A 27,817-nucleotide genomic window follows, 5' to 3' on the forward strand; every position below is an offset into this window, starting at 1 on the left:
TCTAACGGATTCCGTTAACGGCGTCAGGAATATTCCGTCAGACTTGACGGAATATTCCGTCTCCTTTTCCGGCGAGCCTCCAGCACCGTCACCGGCGCCGGAAAATCGCGAAAACTTTAAACTTCGAAATCTCGTCCGTTTTTCATCCCAATTTCATAATTTTGGCACCAAAATGAAGCCTAGGACTAGGGGAACACAACCATACAACTTTTAAGGGTTAAAAACCATGGAATCTCACCTGCAAAATCGATCCAACTCCGGCCAACTTCGAACCCAACGATCCCGACGTCCAATTCCTTCAAACGAACTACTCCGAGTCTCCTTGGGACTCCACCAAGCTACCTACAAGCTTCATTTTCCTTAAAACGTGAGAAATCACGTTTGCATGAATAGTACCCAAATCGGACATCGTCGAATCGACGTGAAAACGATGGAGTTCTCACCTGAAAATAGTACGATTGGACTCCCACGAGCCTCACGAGCTCAAATGTGTACTCAGTTCCTTCGATCTGTGGAGATTTAGTGTGCTTATGTGTGTGTCCGTACGGTTTCGAAGAAAAGGGAAGGAATGGGGCTCGGGACAATCACAGGGAAAGAGACAGAGGGTTAGGGAGAGTGAGAGTGTGAGTGTGTGGCCCAACACATGCCAACACCACACAAAACAACCAATAAACGTAAAAGAAGCGAACTAGGGGCAAAGTAGTCTTTTCACACGTACGTTTTTGATATTTTCGGGACGGGCTGTCACACTAGGTAGTCAGCTTGAATTTTTTTTTAAGCTTAATGGAGCTCAACTCGTTGAAGCTCGACTCGTATAGAAAGTAAACCAAGCCTAATTTGATCTCAAAAAATATTAAACAAGCCAATCTTAAATATTGATATATGATTTGGCTTGACTCATTTATGGACGATATAAGTGAGTCCACAATTGTGTTTTTTTTTCCCAATGTACAGTATACTTTGGGTCTACTCACGTCTCTTTATCTACTTGATTGTAATTAAGATTACTCAATGAAAGACCTCGTGCAATTATAAATGTTGTTTATCAAACTCAAACAATATGGTTTTGGTAGTATAAATATAAACACGTAAAAAATAAAAAATAAAAATAAAAAAAAAGAGTAACAACCCTATTTTATTGTAACTTGGGAAAGTTGCTCTAAAATGGGAGAAAGGTAATTCGTATGATATGATGATTTAAGCCACTGACTTAAGTATACTGTCGGTGTAAATCTACTCCAAAAAATATAAAAAAAGAAAAAAAAAACTAATAAAATTACAAAGAATTACATGATTAAAAAAAAAAAGAAAAAAAGATATAGTAATTTGTCTTTTTGGTTTGCCACCGATGGAATTAATTTCCGTTTGTTGGTTGATTGATTTGGTATGGTCCTGCGGCATGAAAACGAAGACACCAAAGCATGATCTTGGAGCAGTCTTCTGGTGGGATTCCTTTCAGTTTTGTTTCGTCTTCAAGAACCACTTGCTTGACAAATTTGATCGTCTGTTGCCAAAACAGCAATTATTAAACTCAAGAAATATATAAGCATATTTTTAAACGCCTGTGTTTGTCTGTACTAATGTATAGGTGTCACTAATAAACATATATTCAAAAGCAAAACAAGCATCCACATGCTTTTATAATTCAAATAAAAATTGAAAGAGAGTTACCTAAATATAGATATGATTAGTTTTGATATCGTATCAATTCAATAATCTTATTATCTTTGTAATTTCGGGCATGGTTTTATTTTTATTAGATTTGAATCAAGACGTTACCCTTACAAAAATGATTCTATATATTTAGCAGTCATAACTTAAATATTGACGTCAAACTATATGATAGGAGAAAATTTATGTACCTGATAGGAGCTTTGAAGAGATGAAGTGCGCCCCCATCTCTCGGGGTCCCAAAGAATTGAACTATTGAAAGCAAAACTTGAGATATGAATGGGAGGCCTAGTCTCAGTTTCATTGTTCATTTGCTTCAAATGCCATCCTATGACTTGTGAAGAATCACATACAGGTCCTTCAATGATCACCTTCTTTCTGTTTGCTTCAAGTAGTGCCATTGGCCATGTCCCAAAAACCCTGCAAATTAATATACAATTGAAGCATGCATGTTTAATTAATAACACACACAAAAAGCAGTAGAAACAAATACTACTTTACAGAAGATTCTCCTTCAATAGATTTCTGTTTAGATATTACAAGAATGTATCCATTTATGTATAGTAATATAAAAATCATAGTAAATTATATGTAGTGGTTTTTATTCAGAAATTTCGAATGAAAAACTATACTTATATAACAGTCAAACCACACACGTAAACATGTATCAATTATTGATGCACGTATATCCCACTGCAAGATCTATGGTTGGTTTCAAACCTCAGAATTAGGAATAAGAATAGTGAGAAACTAGACACATGCACATTAGAATATGGGTGGTGCTATCCACACATGTTTTTTTTTTTTTTTTTTTTTTTTACCTTTTACACACCTTTATTAATTTATGTTCTTTGATCCTCTTCAGTTCATTTGATCCGACGACTAAAAATTTAGAAATGTGTGTTGATAGCACCACCCTAGAATATAAGTTCAACAAAATTCACTAATCACAACCTTTTTAGTCCTAATAAGGGACACTTCTTTTCCCCTTCCGGCAATCACAAGTTTCTTAGACACCACTCGAACTTCGAAACCTCCATCCCTTCAGATAAAGAACCATAAGTTCTTGCGTTCAAAGAAAGAAAGAAAATTTTTGAAATTTTCAAGATTTCAAGATCCATTTCTAACAACATAATACTAGGCAAAATTAATAATACAACATAATATTCGAAGTAAAATTTTTAATCGAATGAGAAAAATAAGGAATTAAGGAACATTGACGTACTCAATTTCTCTGAGCTGGTCGAAGAAGCCAAGATCGTAAACATTAGAAAGCCCGGCAAAGTGAACAATCCCACTAATCCTGTGCTTCTCAATGTGCTTAAGAGCAATGTTCCTCTGGCGATCCCTTTCAGCTTCTGCGTCTGTGAAATTCTTTCTCGAAACCAAATGCCTGTACATAATCCCCGTTCCCCTCAGCAATTCAGACACTTCATTCGTCTCCGTTTTTGGCGCCACCACAACCCAAAGCAACGGCTGAGGAACCAACCTTAAAGTATTGGCCAGTCTTCTCAAAAACACACTTTTAAACTTAATGTCTTTCGTGCTTGTTGCTGTTGCAGTGACTATGATTATGAACCTTCTCGCTGTCATCACCTCGGGTTCTTTCTCTTCTTCCACTTCTTCATGTTGTGACATGAACCTCGTGTTTTCGGAGTACTTTTTATGCCTTGCAGGTTCTGCTGCTGCCGCCATTGACACATTCTGTGCCTCTGTAGCTATCAAACTTCTATTAATAGCATCCGGTACTTCTTGCGGTGGTTCTACTGACTGCAACGGAAAGTGCTGTGGTTTATTGGAGGAAACCACGGCAGCGGTTCTAGCGGAAAGTGAAGCCTTACCCGTTGGAGCAAAGCCTGAGAAGAACCCCATAACAAAACACAAAGCAAAATGGACCGCTGCTTTCTTCCATAATTGAGCCCTCTTCTTTGTTCTTTCTGTGGTCCCCATTTCTTTGAAAAAGCTATTAAATTTGGTATTAGGGTTACTGAGTTTCGGTGGGTTTTGGTCAGTATAATATATGATGTCGGAATCTATGTGTAAAATTTTATATCAGTTTTGTTTTTACGAACAAAAGGAGTAAATTTCTTATAAAAAAAGAGAAGGAGCTAGCTAACTTGGTTATGAATGGTACTGGCAAACTCAAAAGCGCATTTGTTTTTGTTTTGAGGTGTTTCTTTAGGTGAGGAATTTGCTTTTTTAGGTTGTTGCTTCAAGTAAAAACGAGTTGGAAAGAAATCGGAAACTTTAGTTGCTGTCTTTGCACCAAATTGTTGTTGGGATAGAAACCCATCAACTAATTGGCATCAAAATTCAACCGATTGCTAGGGTTTGTTTTGTAATTTGGAGTCAACCAAATTATATATAAAGAAAGGAACAAAAAAAAGAAAAGAACAGAGAACATGAAAGTGGATCAAAGGGCAAGAATTTTCAGAGTCCCTAAGCCATTTAAATAAGGATAAATACACTCAAATAGAACATGTTTAAATTTTACTTAAAGATAGAATTAGTGGGTAAGTTATCTCCACTGTTTAATTAAAGATTGTAATCGGTTTTATTTGTGTACGTATTGTGGAGACATAAATTAATCACTTCAAATTGGAGGAGGACGCACAGACAATATGCTCACTATGACGGTTTTTACCTTCACGTCAGGAGTAGACCACATAATTACCTAAGGGAATAGGACATAGTCTGGCCTAAGGTAGTTGGGCTTTTATGGCACTAATGCACCATGGAGTTTCCGGGTCACCCATGGTGCGGGCCATGGGCTTTACGGGCTGCTCATGACATATATTATAAGCTCAACAACTCTCCACAGTCTCTTCTTAGATGTCTGGAAATTGCACTTTTACCAACAGGGATCTTCAGAACTGTTAGATGGCAGGATTGCAGAGACTGTCGTGTATCATTAAGGATTGCCTAGTATGTTCTACTACTTTTTTGACTTAGGCATTGGAAGATTGTTGGCGGACACCCTCCCTTTTTTAAGGGCATTTGTCAATTAGGCTAATGGTGTTTGTTCTCTTATAAGTAGAATTTCTTCAAATTAGCCGTGTACAAAATTTGCATCCACAAGTATCTCTAACGTAATTGTGTTATTTTCATCCTACTTTATTCTATTTGATGATCATCAACACAAAGGCACACTACTACGTACTTTAGCATTCTGTTAATGAAATAAAGATACATGAACAACAATTTACACATGTTTGTTTCATTAGCATGAAACGCCACAATAAAACTGTAATTCATTCTATACAAGTCTTTCTTCCGCAAGATTAACAAGAACATGTTGTACACACATAACAGCCAAAATAAACGTGATGTTATGAGTCGTAAGAATTTTGAGTTTCATCATAATGTTCAAAAATCATATGTAAAGCTGATGATTGTCGAATGAAAGCAAAACTCAATTGCTCAAGTGCCTCTTATTAAGCTTAAAATTAGATATGAAAATTCTACCACGTACCCCGTTCCTGATACTTGAAGGAGCCATTAAACTGACACATCATCTCATTCCTTATATTTTGGTCCAAGGCAACAAACATTGATGTCACTACACATTGAGTACCATTGAAAAGGCTTCCAACTGGAAATTTTTTTTTTTTGGTGGTTAATAAACTTTTGGAAGATATATTTAAAATTTGAAAGAGTGAATGTTTTTCTGAGTGAGATTTAAATTAAATTTCAGAAGGCATATGTCATATTCCGGTTTGGGCCCCCATCACATCTCGAGTTCGACTCTACTGTGGGTCCCTACCACACCCTCACGGTTTTGTTTCTGGGAACTCACACAAGAACTTCTCAGTAAGTTACCCATCCTGGGAATGCTCTCGCGCAAACTCACTTAACTTCGAAGTTCCGATGGAACCCGAAGCCTGTGAGCTTCCAAAAGACCTCATGCTAAGTAGATATGAGAATATACATATAAGGCTTACAAGATTCACTCCCCTAGGCAATGTGGGATGTTACACATAGATGTAATTAATTTTTTATTTAAATATTTTTAATGAAAATGTGTTGATAATCAGTCTCACATTGATAGGAGGAGATACCTTGTACGAACAATTAAGAGTAAGTTAGGTTACTCTCCATATTGCTAATTTATTTTGTTGTAGAACGTCAACTTTCTTCAAAAGCGCTTCACAAAACTAATTTTTAGTGAAAAGCACTTAATTAAATTTTGTTAAATAATAAGGCCAAAAACAGCGGGTGATTGCAATATCATAAATAAGTGAAAATTAATTTGGAGGTAATGACAGCATCATAAATAAGTTAAAGTTTAGAACAATGACAATATTATAAACAAGTTGAAATTTGATGACAGTTATTTATTCATAACTGTTTCTTAAGAAACAGTCATCAGTGCCACAAAACTTCAGAAAATGACAATATTGCAACCGTCTATTATCATTATTATTAATAAAAGTTCATCAAGAGTTTTCATTAAAAATTAGTTTTGTGATGAGGCCATTTTCATTAGTTTTCTCTTAGGAGTGGTCAATTTTAGCTTAAAATTATTTGGTTCTCCATTTTTTCTACCAAAAAATCGAACAGGACCATATATGATGAATCTAACACCAGAATCCTGGCCTCCTCATCTCTCTCAGCCTCCCTCCTACATCTCATCTCTCTTAGTCCTTGCAACCTCCGCTCACGCCTATAACGCCATCCACTTTCTTTTGTACTTGAGGTCAAAAATATTTATATGAAACCCAACCATGTGACACTTACCGGTATGTATAGGAGCAGCTCGAACATGAAAAGGCTGAAGCCTTGACAAGAAATTATATATATACTAAACGCCTAACTTATCAATTAATTCCCTTTGTGTCCTTTTTACTGTTCATTCGCCAGTGTTCTTCCAATTTTACCCTTCAGTTGCTCTTCAAATCTTGCTTTTTTGGTCTTTTACACAGTAAAATGACGGTTTTGGCCCTCTGCGTCCAATAGATGTCTCTCGACTCCTGCCTCAGAAACACAAGTGGCTCTTCACGAGACTTCTTTCTACAGTAATGATTCTATCACCTGGCATGCTTAGCATAGTGACGCGTGTTGAGCGGGACGCGTGTCACGTTACTCATCTCCTTTTTCTCTGCTTTTGCTTCCGCCTTATCGTTGAAAACCAATGCATCTGGTGTCGGTTCGAATATAATTTCAAGCCCAGAAAATGTATGGTTTTCTGGTCTCCAACCGATCTTGAGGAAATGGTATGCTATCGAATCTAATTGACGATTTTTTTGTATGATTGTTTGTTTTTGAGATTGGGATTTGGGATTTGGAATGTTCGGGTTTTGGGATTAATTTGTTTGGTTTTTGTGTGGATACAACTCGGCAACGACAGGTTGATCACATCCTGAGTTTTCCGACTGATTTATTCAATCCTATCGGTTTTGATTTTTTTCCCTCCATAGTTTCTCCAGCACCATCTGCCTTGCTCTCATCACAACTTCTTTCAGTTCCTCAGGTAAAGTTTCCACCTTTTTTTCTTCAGCAAAATAACAAAGGATTCCAAATTTATTGAACAAATTAGTGATTTTCTGTTGAGTTTTTTCTTCAAAATTTTAATTTTAATTTTTTTAATGGGAATAGGTGGAATGGTAAATGTGAGTTTCTCTTACCGTTCTTCAGAGGGAAGAGCTTGAGAGACAGTGGACTCTTCTGCTATTCCTCCCCAATCACTTTTACCAATCTGCACAACCCAAATTGAGAGACGGTGCTCTTCCCTGAGGTATGAAAAAGCTTCGAATTAATTTGAGTTGTGCAGAGGAAGCGAATAATTATTTGAATTCATTAATTTCGCTGGGGTTGTGCATATTTCCTTTGAATTAATTTAGGTTGTATTTGAGCATTGTACAGGCATGAACGCGGGTAGAGAGTATGAGGATAAAGGAAAGAGAAGATGCTGTGATCATCCAGCTTTATCGATTTGTTAAGGCACTTTTCGTACTTTTTTTCTGTTTAAAATTATATGCTTTTCGTCTTTTGGAAGTATTTCATTAAGGATTTTCCATGAATTTCTAAGAATTCCATTTTATCCAAGCTATGGGCGTTGAAATGTCAGTACCTTTTTATTCAAATTTTTCTTTATTTGAATATTATGTGTTTAGAAGTGTAAATTTGCACAATTGAATTATAGTAAATTTTTCATACTCTAATTAAAACAAACCAAATTAATTCCCCATTGTGATTTGATATAATTGAATGTTAATAATTTTTCATGCTTTTGTAAAAAATTTCGTCTAAATTTCAGATTTTTGGAGGATCCGTCATTAAACTTATGGGTTTTTTTGATATTTTTATCTGAGATTTAGTATTTTTTTTCGTCTAGATTTTGTAGAGTACTTCGATTAAATTTGTGAGTTTGGTAGTTGTATTTTTTCTGTGCATTTTTAGTGAACTTGGTTGTGGGTTTTGATGTTTGTCTGCAGCAGGGAAAGGGAAGAAGATCGTTCCATGCCCTCCACCAGTTCCAGATTCTCATTGTGCCTGGCCACCTAGCGAACCAAGTGGTCTTTCAGAACCTGCAGGAGATGATCAAAGCGAGATGGTATAGTTTTTTGTATTTTTTGCTATTGCTGTATGTAAATGACCAAATCGAATGCCTTTGAGCTCCTTACAAATTCACTTTCCTGACTTTTTTTCTTATGAAACTCTGTCCAACCATATTTTCTTATATGGTTAAAGTTGGTGGCAGAATTCTTAAGGAGATCTTCCACAAGCAGTAAGCTTAACATTAAAGGATCAATCTTCTTCATTATCTTTATCGGAGCAATACATCTTTAATGCATGTGTACATTAAAGGATCATTCTTTTAATTTTCTCTTTTTTCTTTACTGAAAAAATCCCCAATTTGGTTGTTTTTTGTTTGAAAAGAGTAACGGCGTCCAAGGATGATTTGGAGCTAGGAAAAAATCCCTAATTTTCTCTGCTTCTTGAGATCGACATGGCTTCCTCGACTATTTTCACCGAGGTTTCTTGCTTCAAATTGGTATGTTCTATAGCTCCGTTCAAATTCGTATGAAAAAGTAGTGAATTATTTTGTTTGTAGGTTTTTTCAAATGGATTTTTTTTGTGTGGGATTTATTTGAATATTTTGGGTTTGTTGGGTTTTGCTGCCTTGACCTTGCTCATGAGTTAAAACTTTCTAGATTTTTGGGTTTTGCTGTAATGAATTAAAGATTTGATAAAGACATTATTTATTTTGTGGAATTCCTTTTAAACATTAGAATTTGTTTTGTCTCACATTTGATGATTTGGGTGTTGAGCAGCAATGCTTTGATGATAATCTCTTTATAAAAAGGAGCCATTAGAATATTTGAGGCTAAGCTTAATACTAATCAATGTAGCTTCAAAGTATTTTATTTTCAGTCTTCAAATTAAGACTAAAGATTTAACATCATGCAATATAGTTTCAATTGTTAAAGATAGTAGATTGAGGTTCTTTGAATCATGGTGGTATTGGTTTTTGGCATTGAATTTTAGTTTTGAATGTGACTTTTATGAAAGAGAATAAAACTATCCATTCCCTCATTAATAATTTGTATCAAACTTGCCATTTCATAAGACTCAAACCTCAGAATTGTATGAAAAAGGATAAAACTGTAGCATACCATTTTATTTATGTTTGATTACATTGGTTATTATTACTAATAGTTACGTTTTGTGCATATTGTAGCTTTCATTTTAACTTCCCTAAACTTTCTTCGACTTTCCCTTTCTTACAGGGTTTTATTTAAGACAAACTTATACATCCTAACGCAAAGGGAGAGAGTAGGCAAATGCTGGCATTGTTGATATTGTAAGTGAGTTTGAAAATAGGATTTCTAATAGTTTGCTAGCCGTAAAGTTATTTCTTCGTCTCCCATAAGGTTCAACTTTTTATATACACATTCACGCTTTCTCCATTTCTCTTTTCAACTACTGAAGCAAAGAGATATTGTATGTCTACTAAATTCAGAAAATCAATAATGTTTTACACAATTCTTTCAAACGGTTAATTGTTGTGCTATATCAAATTAGTCGCAGAGTTGAAGATAGAAAATTTAATCGTGTCAGTAATTCATGGTGTTCAATTTTCATGCTTTGCCATTCTTATCCACTTTATTACTTCTTTTGATGTAATCTGAATTATATTTTTTTTCATCTTCATCAGGCACTTCTCTTTGGAAAGAAGCATGTTTGGTATTCAATCCACCATTTAAATGGGAAAGAGGAAGTTCCCCGTCACATGGTTAGAGCCGTAGAGGTAAATGATTCTTTTTCTTGGATCAAGTTTTTGGAACTTTACCTTATGTCTAATGGCTTTTGTTGCTGTTTGTTTGCGTTAACTAATATTTTTGAATCCCTGGTAGTATTTTTATATTCTTTTGAAAAGAGAATGTTATTTCATCCTGTGTTTTTTTCTCAAATAAATCCATGCTTTGTTAATTGTTAGCTATTCTTTGCTCACTAAAATAAGCCACCTTAATTAATTAAGGTCTCTTGTTGCTGTTTTTGTGATAATATTACCATCTTTATTTCCTCTTCTTTTTTTTTTTTCATTACACTTTGACTTCATGTTACTTTTTACAATTGGTCCTTACTTGACTGAGCCATAGTAAATTGTCCATAATTCACCTATATACACTCTCGATTTTGATGATTACTCAAATGAAATTTGTGATTAGTTTTATTGAATTGTTTTTATTTAATTTAATCTATATTTTTTTTTTTTTAAATATGCAGGGGGAGTTGAAAGTCAAGAGGAGGGGGTAAGCACGTATTAAGTTTTTGTATCTCAATCTGATCGTTTGATTTCAAATGCTGATTGTCTTTCTCTTTTCCTTTTCCTTTTGTTTATAAAGAATCAAACTGTTTCAGTTGCTAACAGTGTGGATCAAGTTGTGGTAAAAAGGTCCTCCGCTTATATGATGATTTAATATATGAACAATTTAGATCATCCGTTAATTGACATTTCAATTGAATTTTACTTTCATATAATTTGCTTCACATAATGTAAAAACTATTTTAATGGTTTCAATAGGATGATATAGAACAACTATATTCATTTTCTTGACTTTTTTTTTGGCAGCTCATGAAATACTTTTCTCGAGCCTTGGACCAATAAGAAAGTAAAGCACAGAAGTTCTATATTACATGTTAGTTTTAATCCATTACTAAATTTTTTTTGTTTTTTTTTTTTTTGTTTTTTCGTTGTTGGAAATATTGGTATTTCTGTTAGTTGTTGATGGGTAGCTTGAATTTTGTTCAAGTCGTAGTAATTTCCGTACAAGTTTACATTTTTGTGTGGAATTTGTGCAACTTTTGGTGTTTGTGTGGTGTTATTTTGATTGGTTGTTGGCCTTTGATTTTGTTATGGTGAAAATGTTTCCCTCTCTTTGCTTGATAAAATCATGTGTTTTGGATTATGGTGCTGATTTTGGTTCTTATCTATGACTGTTGGTGATGTAACATTATAGGCTTTAGGTAGTAGGTTACATATTCTTAAAAGATAACCGAGTACATCCTAATAGCTGCATCCCTTGGTTTGTGATTTTGTTGCTCGATTACTGAGGTTTATTTTTCGGTGCTCTCTGCTTGGTTCTCACATTTGAGTCATCTCATCAAATCATTATATAGATTTCCACTTGAAATTTTAGCTTTGGAATAGTTAGGTGGCGATCTCTGCTTGACTTTGTCGATTGAGTCACATCACCTAATCATTGGAGACTTCTTTTCCTTTGATTGGAAAAATCATTGGAGAGTAGTATTTCCTATTGAAATTAACTTTGGAATGTAGTGCTGCTCTGCATTTGTAAAGGTGAAAACTGACGAGTGCCAAGTATGATTGTGTAAATTTCGATAAGTTTTAGAGTTTTATCATACCACATATCAAATGAGCAATATGTGCCGGCGAATTTATTATGTTAGAAGCTTAAAATTTTCCATTCCAGCCTAATTGAATTTTCTTCTATTTTGAATTCGATATAAATGCATTAAGGCCACTCCAGTTTCATGTGTGTCGTCTAAATTATTATTATTATTGTTACGACTTTCTACATGATTTAGCTATATTCTAATTTCTAGCTTTTAAATTTAATATACTATCGTAACTAAATTTATGTTACGTGTTGGTAGCCCCATTGACATATATAACTCCATTTTGCCTTCTCCATAACAGGCCTTGGACATTGGTAAAGAACAAATGGTTGATTTGCTGAGGAAGTATGAATCACTAGAACTAAATACATGAGCCTTAGAGTGTTGTAATATATTGTACAAACATGTATCATAAAGATGTAAATATGTTTTGATATAGAAGTAAATATATTTTAATATATTTTATATGTTTAACATTGTTTTAGACCCGCAGCATCGCGCGGGCTAACTTTCTTGTACAACTCTAATTTGGCATTTAGGAAAGTCACGCAAGGGTAGTAAATCTCTTTTCTTTTCATTTTTTTTCGAAATTTTAGAAGACGGATAACAAATTACTTGCCCAACAGTCATCAATGTCGGCGAAGTGAATTCTAGAGCCATATCATTCTTCCAATCCTGATAGTTTTACATAATCACCACCATGATAATCCAGAACGATGGATTTTGTGCCTCATTCTCAGACAAATGGCTTGCCCGTATCTACGGAGTAAATAATGCCCAAAATGTATACCTGCACGACACATGGCATCATGAACACGAGCTTTTGTTTTGGGATGAACAAAATTCATGGAGAAGATATGATGACTTGAAAGAGCTTAAGTATCAATACTGACCCAACAATAGATTAGATGGAAACGTGTAGAAGCATAGTAGATTATGACAAGACTAGACAAAGATGAATCATTTAAGAGCAAGTCCACCTCTACCAAATGAGCTGACCCAAAGTCCACTTTTCCAGCCTAGCCCACCAAAAACCCACTCCACCCCACCTAATAGGCTGGCCAAAGTAGAGGTCAGCTTTGAGCCTAACACATAATGGATTGAGCAAGAAATTGGGCCATCTGACGTCTGGTTGACCTCAGCCATGTGAACTCCTTTTTTTTTGCGTCAGACACGTTGGAAAACATGCTCGTGTGGGTGCGCATTGCCGACAGCTCGCAGAGGGGGGGGCCGCCATGCAGGCCCACTACAGGATACTAGGTGTGGGGATGCGTGGCGGTTGGATTTCCAAGGGTAAAATTTTTTTGAAATTCAAACCTAATGGCTAGTGACGTGGCACAATGTTCAATTTTCAGATTAAGGTTCAGGTTTTTCAACCAAAAAACTTTAAAAAAAAATAATAAATAAAATGTCAGAAATTAATAATTTTTTTTTTTTATAAATAAAGAAAATGTCAGAAATTAAAGATAGAATTATTATTTTATAACAAAAATTAATAACATTTTAATAGGAATTGATTAGGCTAACTAATTTAGGGGTGGAGATGCACTTTGTCAATCACTATTCATTACAGTCAATTGCTATTTATATGGGTGGATTGAATGGACTCTTGCCCAACTTGGTTTTTTTGGGTGGAGTTGCTCTAATAGTATTATGATGTAACATATGAGAAGGCATACTTGAATGGAAATAATTCCTTTATTCTAAAATCCTTCCTGAGTTTGAGTGATGTGCGAAAATCATTGTTCTTTCAAACAAAAGAGCGGCAGATGAGACGAACGAACATCATAAGCCAAAAACAAACGGGAGAAATCTCTCTCCTCTGACCACGATGAAAAGATTAAAATCCCCACTACCGTTGACATTCCATAAGAGTCAACCAAGTCAACCTCCATCTCTTTTACCAGACTTCAACAACGAACAGTTTAGCAACAACTACATAATCTCCTTGTGCAAGCAAAAGCTTTACAGAGAAGCCATTGAAGCATTTGAGTTTTTACAAGGTCAAACGAACTTCCCAATATTTCCCAGCACTTACACAAATTTGATTTATGCTTGCTCGTCGTTGAGGTCTCTCGAATACGGCCGGAGAATCCATGGCCATATTTTGGCATCCAATTACCAGCCGGACATTGTTTTTCAGAATCATGTTCTCAACATGTATGGAAAATGTGGGTCGTTCGCGGAAGCACGCAAGGTTTTCGATGCAATGCCTGAAAGAAATGTTGTTTCTTGGACTTCACTGATTTCTGGGTACTCTCAGAATAGTCAAGAGGATAAAGCCATTGAATTGTATTTCCAAATGCTGAGGGCAGGTTGTGTTCCTGATCACTTCACCTTTGGAAGTGTCCTAAAAGCTTGTTCGGGTTTGCGGAATGAACTGCTGGGGAGACAGCTGCATGCCCATGTTGTTAAATCAGAAACTGGTTCTCACCCTATAGCACAGAATGCCCTTACTTCAATGTACGCGAAGTTCGGTCTGATTGCAGATGCTTTTGATGTCTTTTCTCGTGTTCCGACAAAGGACTTGATTTCTTGGGGTTCGATGATTGCAGGGTTTTCCCAGCTTGGTTATGAAAAAGAAGCTTTGGATCACTTCAAAGACATGCTCTTTCAGGGTGCTTACCGGCCGAATGAGTTTATATTTGGGAGTGCTTTCAGTGCGTGTGGCGGCCTTCTTGAACCTGAATATGGAAAGCAGATGCATGGGATGTGCATAAAATTTGGTTTGGGGAGAGACATCTTTGCTGGATGCTCCCTTTGTGACATGTATGCAAAATGTGGGCAATTGGAATCTGCAAGAACAGTGTTTTATCAGATAGACAGGCCCGATTTAGTGTCCTGGAATGCAATTATTTCCGGGTTTTCGAATGCTGGAGATTCGAATGAAGCATTATCATTCTTTTCTCAGATGCGGCATAAGGGACTGATCCCCGACGAAGTTAGTGTTCTCCCCATACTAACTGCTTGCACAAGCCCTTCAACACTCTATCAGGGTGAGCAGATCCACTCCTACATTATCAAGAGGGCCTTTGATTTTACCGTTATTGTATGCAACAGTTTGCTAACCATGTATGCTAAGTGTTCAAATCTCTATGATGCATTCCTTGTGTTTGAAGATATGAGAAATGACGCTGATTTAGTTACTTGGAATGCTATTATTAGTGCGTGCATGCAGCACAATCAGGCCGGGGAGGTTTTCAGATTACTAAATTTAATGCGTATTTCTGAAACTACGCCTGATCATATTACTTTGGGTAATTTGATTGGAGCATGTGCAAATATATCATCTCTAGAGGTTGGGAATCAGATTCATTGCTTTACTGTAAAAAGTGGGATTGTGCTTGATGTTACTGTCAGCAATGGATTAATTGACATGTATACAAAGTGTGGATCAATTGGAAGTGCGCAAAAGCTCTTCGGCTGGATGGAGGATCCAGATGTTGTCTCGTGGAGTAGTTTAATCGTGGGTTATGCTCAGTTTGGATATGGAGAGGAAGCTCTTGACCTTTTCAAAAGAATGACGGAATTGGGCATAAAACCCAATGAAGTTACACTGGTGGGTGTCCTTACTGCTTGCAGTCATATTGGACTGGTAGAAGAAGGATGGAAATTATATAAAACCATGGAATCCGAGCATGGGATTGTACCGACGATAGAGCATTGTTCTTGTATGGTTGACTTACTTGCTCGTTCCGGATGCTTACATGAAGCAGAGGCATTCATCAAGCAAATGGCATTTGAACCTGACGTTCTGGTATGGATGACTCTACTTGCTGCCTGCAGAACCCGTGGGAACATTGAGATTGGAAAACAGGCAGCAGAGAATATACTAAAATTAGATCCTTCCCATTCTGCTGCTCTCGTGCTGCTTTGCAACATCCATGCTTCTTCTGGCAATTGGGATGATGTTGCCAGGTTGAGGAACTTGATGAGAGAAAGGGACGTCAGGAAAGTCCCAGGGCAGAGCTGGATTGAGGTTAAGGATAGGGCCCATGTATTTTTTGTTGAAGATTGCCTGCATCCTGAGAGAGGTAAAATATATGCAATGCTAGAGGAGTTGTGGCTGCAGATGCTGGATGATGGTTATGACCCACTTCAGGCATAGGCTTTAAGTAACAACGTCGAATTATTGTTTCCGGAACAAGAGGAAGTGGATACCAGGATCTTCTGAACGTTCCTAGTCTAAAAAAGATAGCATCAGTCAGTCGTGATCTAAGACCCCAAGAAATGCTAAACTGCATTTCGATTGAAAGGCAGGGCGGCACAGCCCTCACCTTAGGGACTGGTTAAGGCTGCACAGCAGTAGAGAGCGTTAAGACCCTTAACATTGACTGAAGCAGTTGGATAAGAAGGCAGCGGTCAGACCTGCAGCACCAGGGTAGTACGCAGCAGCAGTTTCAAGTTTCAACCATACAATGTCTACTCTAAGTCTGCATATCAAGAGGAAAACTTTTCTCGTTCGCAAAGTTGAAGGCATAAAACTATGAACTGCAAAACGATACTTGATGAGGTGACCGGATTTGAACTCCAGCAGGTAAAGTTATCATTAGAGTTACAAGTCCACAAAGACTTGCATTCTTTTGCCCGGTTGAATCGACAATTTTCGCTGGTATTGGTTCTTCTACAGCTGTTGAATTGACAATTTTCGCTCGTGTTGGGTACTTGCACCCAAAGGACAAGCTACCTTCAAAGGAGGATGTTTTCTTGTCAAGTTTTAGACGGCAGGGGCATACATTCACAGTTATGGACTTCTGAAACTAACTTGGACCATTCAGATGGATGCAAGTCGTCATTTTCCCTCGCATTCCGAACGTTCAAACTGGGTTACTAAATTATGAACAGCTTATTGATGGCTATACTCATGATAAAGGAGCTTTGAGTTGTTTCATAAATTGAATGAAATAGATGTGAATTTGTTTTCGACATCAATTTGTAAATATCTTGTACATTTCGATCCGTACAGCATCCCAAACTCTTCAGTTTGTAAATATAATTGATCCATAACAAATGGTTGCTTTGAGGACTTCCAATTCAAAATTGCAAAATCCGGTCGACGATATGACAATTGCTTCACTCTTTCTCATCTTTCGGTTGGGTTGATATCGATTCTCTTCGGGGTCGGTGCTTTTTCCACTTCTGTTTGCGCAAGGCCATGATCCAAGACGGAACTTCACAACCTGATGTTGACATCACATTAGCTATATTCCGAAGATATGGAATATCTTCCTCTGTGTAGAAAGTAATAGCTTCTCCACTCCTCCCTGCTCGTCCGCACCGACCTTCACAGAAAAATTACTAACAGATTCAGTGGCACCGTAAAATAATTCCCCAAAAACAAATTCAAATAGTTGTAGCAATAACGTGAAGTAGCCTTGCACTGCTTGTCTCGGGAAAAAGTGACACAATCAAGTGACTACCACATAAAACAAGAGAAGTACTTCAATTTGATATATAAATTCTACAAATTATGAAGTGATGGTTGAACCAACAAATAAGTCTTACGGAACAAACCCAAAAAGTATCATATTTGTTCGATAGCTTTCCAAATTAATCATCTACCAAATTTTCTATTAATACATTCTCATAAACCATATATGATATGTCTTCTATAGAATTCTTTTCTGAAAGAAACTACCGACCGTTGAAAATTTAACACATTCCATATTTCATGTACATAGATTACAATCATAGGGATGGGGAGACATACCAATCCTGTGAATGTACGCAGCTGCAGAATCTGGAAAATCATAATTAATTACACAGTTGACACCTTTGAAATCCATACCCCGAGCAATAACATCAGTGGCAATTAAAACCCATGTTTTCCCAGCTCTGAAGTCATCTACAGCATTTTCTCGCTGTATTCCAATTTATAATTAGTATAAAGGAGATGGAAAAATTGTTCAAGTATAACGTATGTAACATGAGAAATCGAGCATGATATACAGTTACAAGTGACTAAACATTACATAGGCCCAAGTACTAGTAATGGAATTCCAATGTAAAATGAAAATGCTAGAAAGAAAATGTCAAAATTCCAGTTCTTTCTTATTTTCATGCAAACCTCCTCGGGATACACAGATATTCAGGCCCAGTCTTTTTCACGATACCATGAAAACAAGTGCATAATCAGGTCTTAACATCAGTTAAGGTTTTCTTTCCTTAATTATACACTTATGCCGAGCCATAGGATTAAGGCTGCTCCTCTGATAATTCCTTAATTATACACTTATGCCGAGCCATAGGATTCAGGCTGATCCTCTGATAATTCCTTAATTATACACTTATGCCAAGCCATAGGATTAAGGCTGATCCTCTGATAACAGTGGGAATAAATTACCTGTGCTTGGAACATATCAGAATGTATGGCACCAACTCTTATGTTCTCAAACAACAGTTCTCCGTAGAGTTCCTTAGCTCGCTCCTTGCTTTGTACAAAGATCAACACTGGTGGATTCAGACTCTACTAACAATATAAAACAATAACAAGAAATTGGTCAAATAAAACTGATCCAGGTGAAAGTCTGGAATGTTAAACTGATAAAAGATATATGTCAAGTATGCGGATTAAATGATCTAATAATTGGTGGTTATTCAGTAACATTTGGTTAACTTCTACACAAAATTCCTCGTTTGGTCGTTATCTAGATCTTTTAGCTTTTTCAAATTTGCAAGGACGTACACTAGATAATAGCCTTATTCAATTAAAACTAGGTACAAAACTGTATGAGGTGCCCTTAGAATACCATTTGATACACAATGAGGACTTGTATTTCATATCATCATTGAACTGGATCCTGAAGCAGTTATTTAGAAGAGGTTCTTAAAAGTAAAATGTTGCCTCTATCATACCTCCTTAAAGCCTTGACGAAGTGCTAACAGCTTCCCCTCTTCACTTCCAGCAAAGACCAATTTTTGCTTGATAGTCTCAGAAGCAGTATTTCTGTATGAAAACATATGAAGAAAAGATGCAAATCAATGGAACCACTGATGCAAGTCAAGGGAGCCACTCCATGATTTTCAACAAGATAAAGTCAAACTCACTTCCTGCCAATGATAACTCGAACAGCATCATGCATTATAGTGCGGGCAAGCTCCTCAACGAAATCAGGTAAAGTAGCACTAAACAAGGAGCGAATAATTGAAGGGTTTGAACATGCTTTGACCACAGAGTCAATCTGCTTTAACAAGCCAAGCTCAAATAGCTTATCAGACTCATCCAATACCAGATACTCAACCCTGTATAACACAAAATATTTAAGAGGAAACATAATCAATGTATCTGAAGTTTGTGTAGTGCTTCAAAGACTAACTAGTCTTGTTATTCATCAAATTCACTTCTTGAGCCATTTTGAAAATGATCATTTTGCCCCAAAATCTCATTTGTACACATTGATTTCTTGTTTCTACCAGCCTCTTTGAGTTTCTATGAACAAAAGATGAACACACCTGCTTAAATCAACCTTCTTTTTCCGGATAGCCAACCGTAACCGAAGTGGAGTAGAAATGAGTATATCACAGCGTATTTTTGAAAAATCTGCATTTCTTGCCAGGTCTTTAGTCATTAATTTGATGTAGAATTTATTTCCTTTTGCCATCTTTTTGCACTCTCTGGTTGTCTGAGCAGCTAATTCTCGTGTAGGACACAGAATAACAGCTCGGATGCCATCCTTAGATGTATTCTGGTTATATGGGAAAATTTTCATCAGAAAAGCTCAGCCATCAACATTTGCAGAAAGAAACAGTTGAATGCATGAGCAATACCTTAAGTTTCATTAGCATGGGACAAACAAAAGCAAGGGTTTTTCCAGATCCAGTCGGAGCACAAGCAAAGCATTCCCGACCCTAAAATAAAAACGATGACAAAGTTGATGAGAACATCTTTCAAAACCACATGTCAACCCATGCTGAAGTACTGCTGAAACTGAAGCCTTATAATAACCAGGTGATCTCTTACAAAACAACGTAAACTTTACAAGAGTAGCAGATAGCATCGGTAAGAGACCATACAGATAAGAGGACTGGAATAGCCTGCCTTTGGATTGGCGTTGGTTCTTTAAATCCAAGTTCCGCCAAATTCTGAAGTAAATATGGCTCGCACCCATATCTAAAAATAACAAAAGATTAGCTCTCATTTCAATCATATTATCATTCGCAATATCAAGCTTATAAGCGAGAAAGCTTAGAAAATCTATTCAGCATTCATAGATATCCTACCTAAGAAACACTAAAATGAAAAGAAAATAAGGAATATACCTAGAGGTTAAGTCCGCAAAACTATCAAGCGGCGAAGGGATGTTATTCCCGTTCACATGAATGTTATACTTCTTTCGCAGCAGCGAATCCCGCTGAATCACAATGAAAAGTATAAATCCTTGAACTTTAATTTAAGCACAAGGAAATTAACGAACACGAAAAATATGAAGGAACTAGAAGCAAAACCTCAAGTTGCCTATTTAACTCCTTCTTCTGCTCGGATAGTTCATTTCCAGGCTTCTCTTTCTCCGCTTTCGCTGCCTTCGCCATTTTTGAGGTCTTAAAGACACTAATCCCCTCCACTATTCCATCACAAAATCAAACAAATCATTAGCAAAAATAAATCTCAGGGTTTCAACTGCATACAAATTCAACACCGAGAGCAATGAAATTACCAGAAACCTCCCCCTTCCGCTTCCTCTTCTTAACTGGCACCGCTTGCACCTCCTCCTCCTCCGCCGCCACTTGCTCCATTGCAGATTCCGTAATTCCGAACAAGCTAGAATCTTCTACCACTTTCTCGCTCTCTATGTTCTTCTTCTGAATCAAATTTGAAAATTTAATTCAACAAAATAATAGAAAAATCGACACTGTGATATGCTTTTCTGAGAAAAAAGAATCAGACCTGGAATCTGGAGAAGTCCCTGGAGAACTTTTTCCGGTTGAAGTTGACGCCGGCGAACAAAAATGAAGTGCCTTCTTCCATGATTGGCGGCGGGTGAAAGGCGGCGAATTGGCCAAGGTGAAGCGAAAGCTCTGTTACAATTTGCGGGTTTATGAGTCGCTCGTTAAACCCTCGGCTTTGCTCTTCCCCGCGAGTGCCAACATTAATCGCTGTTTTTGTCAATTACACGGACATCCTTTAACGTTTTGAAAATGATATCTCTGCCCCTAAATTTACTTTAAATTGCATTAACGTAATTTTAATTAGGGGTAATTTATTTCAATTTTTTCGGTACATTGATATATTTTACACTAAGAGAAGCAGGAAGTTTGGCTAAGTTGTAAAATGGGTAACCTAATTTGATATCGAATTCGCCAACCACGAAATTCAAACGTAAAACCTCTCACTTACAAGTGAAAAGGAATACTACTAGACAGTAGTACTGAGTAATAGGAGTAATTTATTTGAATGTTAGAGTTGAGTCAAGTTATAAAGATATATATATATATATATATATGTGTGTGTGTGTGTGTGTGTGTGTGTGTGTGTGTGTATTAAGAAGGGGTATTGACTTTAGTTGGAAAGAAAATTGTTTTATTAACCTTAGTTGAAGGAAACAACCCTGGTTGAAGAGGATAATTATTTCAATTAGTCGTTTTCCAAAAAAAATTAAAAAATTATTTCAATTAGTCTATTCTGGAAAATAAAATGATCATTAACCATTGTTGAAATATGAAAATATTTATTGACTTAAACCAGAATTTCTAATTTTTTTGGTTGGAACGGTTATGTTGCACGGACACGAGACGGCAAGTATACGACAATTAAAATAATATATGAATTAAATATGTATATATATGTGTGTGTAGGGATGGATTCGTGATATTATTATTTTTTACATAATTTTTGGACTAAGTTATGTTTGGATGAGTGACTTTCAAGTCTTAGAAAATTTAGACTACGTGACGAAAAATAGACCACAATGTGTATGATTATCATTTTCTTTGGGAGCAATAAGAATTTCTGTGGACAAAATTGTAAGAATTTCTTCAATCGTGTGAGAAAATTTTGGAATCTCTAAAATCAAAGGATAAATCATAAATTGTACTCGTTTTCCTCATATTTAAAGAGAAACCACTTCATCATCAAAACTTTACATTTATTACAACAATTCATCATCCATGGCATACAAGCATGGAAAGATGCAAGATAAGAATCGTTGGAAACCCCATGCATCAGTCTGCCTATTCATCTAGCCCATAGTCCTCCCCAAAGTACTTATCCACCAGACTATTCGCCATATTTCGCAAGTCCTCGTTTTCATGAAACTGAAATCTTTCCATCGCTTCGATCCCATTTTCTTTCTCAACAAGCTTTGGGCCCTCACCGTTCGGCATCCCTCTCAAAACCTGCATGAACTAGCAATATAAGAACCACCACTTGTCTTCTTTTCTAAGATAGAGGATTTATATTGTGGTTAAGTTGTCAAGGATTTTCATTACTCACTCAGGAGTGGCAAACTTTCATTTACGGTACACCATTTCATACCAATTTATGAAAACAAATGTACCTAATGAATCATTCAGTAGTCGCGTAACCAATTTTACTCTGAACCATATTCTGTAAACTCCTCCAAAAGTGAATCGTATAGTGGGAAGCCAATGTTTCATAGATGTTTGCTTACCAGTTCCGTGAATTGTAGTCCGAGTCTTGCAGCTTCAATATCAGCAGAGTTAACCAAATCAATGAAACCAGCAAGGCATCCTCGACCAACAAGTGAAACCAAGTGCTCCAGAATAAAGTTCGGTTTTCCATCACATTCTGTAGGTGAAATAGGAAGAACACAGAGGTTGCCTAGTACATATGCTACTTCCTTTCTTATATCAAATGGGGCTGTGGAAAGGAGGCGTAATAGCACTGGCACTGCGTCACTTGAATATATTAACTGCTTGTGCTCTACAGAACCAGCCGCTATATTAGATAGCACCCAAGCTGCTTCCTACATTAATGTAAGTTGAACTTTGAATGAGCATGGGTGAGTAAAAGATCTATCTCATAACATTAATGACAAGCTTATATACCTTCTTCAGGACCCGGTGCTCACTATTCAAACATTTCACCAGGACTTCAATTATGTTTCCTGAAAATTTCATCATTATACATATAAATGAACTTGTCTTATAAATACGTGTTCAGAACAGTTAACAGTTTCCCATCAAAGGGGTAATGGACTAGCCTGTGATTTCATGCCCAGGAACGATAAGAGCTTGGGTTGTCTGTGAATCACCAGCTATAAGGTTACCTAAACTTCTTAGCACCTAGATGGAACCCAATTGTCAGTACGATCCATATACTAGAAATATTAAAGCATCTCAAATCCATGTACTCTAAAAAACTTTTACAATGCCATCTCCTCATAAATGGATCAACTTAAGATGGTACATCATATATCACGTGAACTCTGAAGATATGATACACGATAACTAAGGGATCACAGTTTTTGCTCAACAATGGAACCGTGTCATACTTCTCTAAATTCCCTTGTCAATAAGAAAGATAGAAGGGTATATACAAACATGTAGTATTTGATGTTCAGCTCGATTTCATCATCAGGATAAATCTAGATGCATCTTATAGGTCAAGAAACACATAGAATCTGGTTTTTCTTTTGGCTTAGGGCAGGGTAGGGGATATTGGCACTTGACATAAAAATCGCATGTGGTACAAAATTTCAAGAGAAATAGCCAGAGGGTAGGTTTCTGCAGTGGGAACAAGTACATCCATACAGATAACAAATAAAGCATAGCGATAATGACTGGAACTAGTACAGCCATTAATCAAATAAAACAATCAAAAAGGTAAATTGTTATAACTTTCAATTTGATACATATAGTTGCTCCATGAGCCATTATTGAAAGAAAGAGAAGGTCAATAAAGAGCTTATGTATACTTTTAAATTCCACCTTACCGGAATAAGCAACTGCAAACTATTGGATGTTGCCAATCTCTCCACAAGCAGTTGAAGGACATCACTCTTCACTAGCATACTGGTGGCAAGATTTGAAAGGGCTGAGAGATACACAACCACCCATGCTACTTCAGTTGCTAACTCATCATCTCTGAATTCAAGAACAAGTTTATGGTACACTATCATCATAAGGAAAGGCAGTCCAAAATTTTAATGACAAGAAATCATGATGACCAGAATTAACTATAGGGTAAATGTAATCTACTTAGATTGAAGAACCACAACTTACGCTTTTCTCAAGTGTCGAATAAGTGCATCCAATACCCCATCAACTCTAATGAGCTCCGTTGCAGCCTTTGGATTAGGTCCCTGCATATTTAGCAACTGAGGTTATGTTATAAGTTCTTCTCAAAGATGATGTGTAAGTCCACATTGATGGTGGTACGTTACCAAGAACCAAACGAAAACAAAGTGAAAAACGAAAAGAAAAACACACAATATTGGTGCAAAAGCAAGGGGCCCTGAATGTCACACTAATTTCCAGGTAAGAATGGTTACTCAGAAATGGGGCAAAGAGGCCACAGAAGTCCAAAAAGAGCTCGAATTGTGAAGAAAATGGCATGGTGCTATAAAATTGTTCATGAGGTGAATATTTTAGCACCTTGATTAGGTTTGATAGTGCCCAAGCAGCTGTTCGCACAGTTGAACCCTTGTTTGGAAGCATCATTCTTGCAAGAGGTAGTAATGCACCTTGAGATAGCAAAATACTTCTCAGCTCTTCCCCTTCACCAGCAACGTTTCCCAATGCCCATGCACATTGCTCAGCAACAGGCAGGGAACTTTTTTCTGCAAAAGACGTGCAACTATAGATGCAATATGAAAAGCAGCCATCTGATCAGACAGCTTAAAATTCTGCACTAAGTATTGCATGCCAATGTCTCACTTTGAAGTGGTACTTCAAAAGGTTAGGTGGTACCTTACAAGCACTACCGACACCAATATCACATTACACATGCAAAGTCTATGCAAAGTATAGAGCCAAAAATTTTGATATAACATATCAGCGAAGATAAAGAAAATTAAACAGGAGAAAGTAATTGCTATTGCGATCTAAAAGGAGCACACAAGACATTACCAACCTCCAAGATGAGCAATAAGCAATGGTAAAGCGGGCAACAAAGCTTTTGTTTCCTCAGGTTTCCCTGCTGCTATGTTCGTGAGGCACCAAGCCGCCTCAAGCAACTGCATTATATTAAAAAAAAAAAAAAGGTGAAAGAGGCAGAATATATCCTTAATTCTTACTCAAGAAGTTTCTTAATTCCAAATTATTTCTGAAAACATTCCCTGGCGTATGATACTTTAGTGACCAAACTCCATAGGTGTGTCTGATGGGTTTTTAGAAACCAGAAGTTCTGAAAGCTGCTAATTACTATGGAACCTAACAGAAAATAACATAAAAGTTCCTTCTTTCCCCTTTTTCCTTGAAATAAAGTTCCATACAAGCACTACTTATCAAGTCTATGCTAAATATACAAATTAGAATAATACCAAATGAAACCATATTATACGAAAAGTTGGCTCAACCTGCTCGTCTTGAGAGCCAAATGAAAGACATTGCACTAATAAAGGTATTACTCCAGCTTTAAGGGCAGCTTCAACAGGAGGGAATTCTGATCTTGACAGTAAGCGTCTGAGTTCACGAAGGGCACTCACCCTCTTTTCCAATGCACCTTTTCCCCTACAAAGTACACAACGACAATGGTGTTTAATGGGTTGCTTTGAAGAAACCATTGAACGGTTTCATGTTTCATATCTTTCAATGAAGTGTTTCATGTTTTCACAAAATTGAGCCTGATGTTCCTCTAAAATTCTCACAGTATTTATGCAGACAAATTAAATTCACATACTGATATGCAACCGCAGACTTCAACCCTTCCACTGCTGAAGAAGTTTGAGCCTCCAAGATGGATTGCTCTTCATCAATGATCATTTCACTCTCAACCGTATCATCACCATCTCCGCTAATCCCCACTCTGCACAAGCGCTTCGCACGCACTAGCAACTCTCTTCTTTCCTTTCCTACAGAAGCTGCTTGCTGCCGCCTTCGCTGTCCCGCAACAGTGGCAACTAAATTTTCCACACAATCAGCATTGTACACAGAACAACTAAATACAGCTCCAACAAAATTAACAAAAATTACAAGTAGTCCGCTCGCTCGCAAGACCAATGATAAAAAGTTCAAAATTGATGTATCTAATTAATTGTTAAGAGGTTTAGGACCTCAAAGAACAGAACCCAATTTAACTAATCCCCTCTTTGTTCTTCCTTAACATTTAATTGCTTGATTTTCCGTTTGGATGCCGAGAAAAAAAGGTGGGAAAATTAAAGAATCAAACACTGAATTGAACCGAACCCACAAACCACAGAGACCCAATACAGAATTCAACATAAATTCCATGAAAGTTTGATTTTCCAATCTATTTCCTTAATTTATGAGCAACCCAATAGCGTTAAAGAACTCACCCGAGGACTTGATAGGGTCTCTTCTATGGGAAGCCATACTCTCATCCGCCATTAGAGAGATAGAGAGTTCCGAAACTAGCTTTAACCCTAGGAGCAGAGCAATGTACGAATTACGAAAGGAGGGTTTTAAATTGTATTTAGGAGGTGATGACGTTGCCGAAACGCCGTCATTCCGATGTCAGAATAAAAAAACCACCGATGTGTAGCAAATTGACCCGTTTTAGAGCAATTCCACTCCATAAAGTCTTCATCGGCTATAAGCAATTCAACCACCTCAAATTAACCGTGATCATTTTCAAATTAAAAAAAAACCGGAATTACCTTTAATGAACACTAGTTGTTCAAGTGCATCCTTTCACTAAATTTAATAGACAGATGATTTGTATTAAAATATTATTTTTTATAAAATAATAAAAAATAATTTTATTTTTAATTTCAGATAATAATAAAAGATTAATTTGATAGTATTTGAAAATATTGAAATATGGTGTAAGGTAAAAGAAAATGGTTAGATATTTATGGAAAAAAATTATAATTTTTTGTATTTTTAATTAATTTTTTAATATTTTATAATTAGTTTATTTTTTTGTATTTTTAATTAATTTTTTATAATTTTTTAATAGTAGCTGACATCACTATGATGTCGCATCACGGCTGGAGGGGCTTTTTTTTGGGGTTTTGGAAGGGGGGGTTGAAGGGATTTTGTAGCCCATTACCAGGGGATGGGAGTGGGCTAGAGTTGCTCTTAGGTGGGTAAGGGCAAGACATGAGAATTGTCCTTACTATTTATTCTAAAGTCTAAATAGGTTTTTGTATTTGTCTTTTCCTTTTTTTCTCCTTTTTTTTATAATTTTTTTATAATTTTTTTGTGGTTTGTGCAAGTCCATGTGTTTAGAAATGACAAGAGCAAGGGTTTGTGGGTTTTAGGCAATTGAGCCGCCCTTGCCCTGCCTTTTGACAAACCGGTGTAGTTACTCTTAGAGCATAGTAATTTATTGTTGCCCATGTAAAAATACATATCCCCCTTTGGTCGGTTTCGGTTTTAGTTTCGGACATTGAATCCATTGCTAATTAAGAGATCGTTTGGATGTGTTTTTAAAATAATTGAAAGCGTTTTTGGTAAAAATGTTTTTGTAACCAATTCTTAGTAAAAATGCAAGTAAATCCTGGAAAAGCACTTAAAATGCTTCTTGGAAGAAGCACATAACTGGTGCTTCTTGCAGAAAGCACTTAAAGTGTTTTTGGAACACAAAAACATTTTCTCTAAAAGCACTTTCAGCTATTTAAAAGCACTTCCAAACGAGTCATAACCCTGTGTGTTAAGGCAAACCTATGGAAATACCCATTTATCAATGAAAAATAGATACAATGTAACTTTATTGCATTGGAAAAAAAACTATGTTGTGGACCCTCTTTTTAGTGGATTATCTTGGGGAAATAATTAATATTTGTTTGATTTGTTTGATTCTTTTCAATTACTTTTTGTAATAATGAAATTATTTTGTTTGTAGGAACAAAAAGAAGCAGATCTATTCTACACCCAATAAGTACCAATACGCAATGGTAAGGGAGTTGATACCATTTTATATGAGTGAGTGCATACACACACACACACACACACACACACACACACATATATTTGTTCATCATTCAAAAGACTTATTTGTAATAATTTTCCTTTATTCATTTTGTCTTCTTTATTTTTTTTATGAACTTAATCAATCTATGGATAAAATGTGATAAAGGCCAATATTAGTAGGACACTAAAGGCCCGTTTGTTTTGCTTCACTAGGTTTCACTAGACTGGACTGGACTAGCCTTTAGTCTAGTCTTGTGTTTGTTATCATGTGGGCTAAGATTAATGAGAT

General features: G+C 36.4%; 4 protein-coding genes and 1 long non-coding RNA gene across 15 annotated transcripts; 2 read left to right on the forward strand and 3 right to left on the reverse strand.

Moving 5' to 3' along the window:
- Window positions 1-1,115: 1,115 nt before the first annotated feature.
- On the reverse strand, window positions 1,116-4,093 carry LOC137744357 (beta-1,4-xylosyltransferase IRX9). Its single transcript, XM_068484190.2, has 3 exons — window positions 2,897-4,093; window positions 1,863-2,091; window positions 1,116-1,504 (listed from the first exon to the last, which is right to left on the reverse strand). The coding sequence occupies exons 1-3, from the start codon at window positions 3,619-3,621 to the stop codon at window positions 1,355-1,357; spliced, it is 1,104 nt and encodes a 367-aa protein (XP_068340291.2). The 5' UTR covers window positions 3,622-4,093; the 3' UTR covers window positions 1,116-1,354.
- A 2,379-nt stretch (window positions 4,094-6,472) lies between these two features.
- Window positions 6,473-12,052, forward strand: LOC148692314 (uncharacterized). Of its 10 annotated transcripts, none has more exons than XR_015953907.1 (10): window positions 6,473-6,884; window positions 7,019-7,141; window positions 7,267-7,405; window positions 7,534-7,611; window positions 8,106-8,224; window positions 8,551-8,665; window positions 9,402-9,475; window positions 9,830-9,922; window positions 10,402-10,427; window positions 12,021-12,052. It is a non-coding gene; the product is annotated as an uncharacterized LOC148692314 (long non-coding RNA). The 10 variants fall into 10 exon arrangements; XR_015953902.1 differs by lacking the exon at window positions 12,021-12,052 and adding an exon at window positions 10,748-12,009; XR_015953903.1 differs by lacking the exon at window positions 12,021-12,052 and adding an exon at window positions 8,362-8,398 and having other exon boundaries at window positions 10,402-10,571.
- A 1,134-nt stretch (window positions 12,053-13,186) lies between these two features.
- On the forward strand, window positions 13,187-16,568 carry LOC137745574 (pentatricopeptide repeat-containing protein At3g53360, mitochondrial-like). Its single transcript, XM_068485546.2, has one exon. The coding sequence runs from the start codon at window positions 13,367-13,369 to the stop codon at window positions 15,641-15,643; it is 2,277 nt and encodes a 758-aa protein (XP_068341647.2). The 5' UTR covers window positions 13,187-13,366; the 3' UTR covers window positions 15,644-16,568.
- Window positions 16,401-20,634, reverse strand: LOC137745576 (DEAD-box ATP-dependent RNA helicase 57). Of its 2 annotated transcripts, none has more exons than XM_088681651.1 (12): window positions 20,420-20,634; window positions 20,190-20,334; window positions 19,981-20,096; window positions 19,795-19,886; window positions 19,549-19,645; window positions 19,303-19,383; window positions 18,988-19,220; window positions 18,583-18,777; window positions 18,391-18,481; window positions 17,879-18,001; window positions 17,246-17,396; window positions 16,401-16,817 (listed from the first exon to the last, which is right to left on the reverse strand). In XM_088681651.1, the coding sequence occupies exons 1-12, from the start codon at window positions 20,498-20,500 to the stop codon at window positions 16,609-16,611; spliced, it is 1,614 nt and encodes a 537-aa protein (XP_088537777.1). In that variant the 5' UTR covers window positions 20,501-20,634; the 3' UTR covers window positions 16,401-16,608. The 2 variants fall into 2 exon arrangements, with proteins under 2 accessions (XP_088537777.1, XP_088537778.1); XM_088681652.1 differs by having other exon boundaries at window positions 20,190-20,331; window positions 20,420-20,628.
- A 915-nt stretch (window positions 20,635-21,549) lies between these two features.
- On the reverse strand, window positions 21,550-26,284 carry LOC137745254 (importin subunit alpha-9). The gene is made up of 11 exons (XM_068485173.2): window positions 25,950-26,284; window positions 25,334-25,553; window positions 25,011-25,164; window positions 24,566-24,668; window positions 24,088-24,272; window positions 23,716-23,795; window positions 23,427-23,577; window positions 22,695-22,776; window positions 22,540-22,598; window positions 22,143-22,457; window positions 21,550-21,867 (listed from the first exon to the last, which is right to left on the reverse strand). The coding sequence occupies exons 1-11, from the start codon at window positions 25,999-26,001 to the stop codon at window positions 21,703-21,705; spliced, it is 1,566 nt and encodes a 521-aa protein (XP_068341274.2). The 5' UTR covers window positions 26,002-26,284; the 3' UTR covers window positions 21,550-21,702.
- Window positions 26,285-27,817: the final 1,533 nt, after the last annotated feature.

Source organism: Pyrus communis, chromosome 12 (assembly GCF_041283825.1).
Source record: "Pyrus communis isolate YQ-2024b chromosome 12, ASM4128382v1, whole genome shotgun sequence".
In the NCBI taxonomy this organism is placed as follows: domain Eukaryota; kingdom Viridiplantae; phylum Streptophyta; class Magnoliopsida; order Rosales; family Rosaceae; genus Pyrus; species Pyrus communis.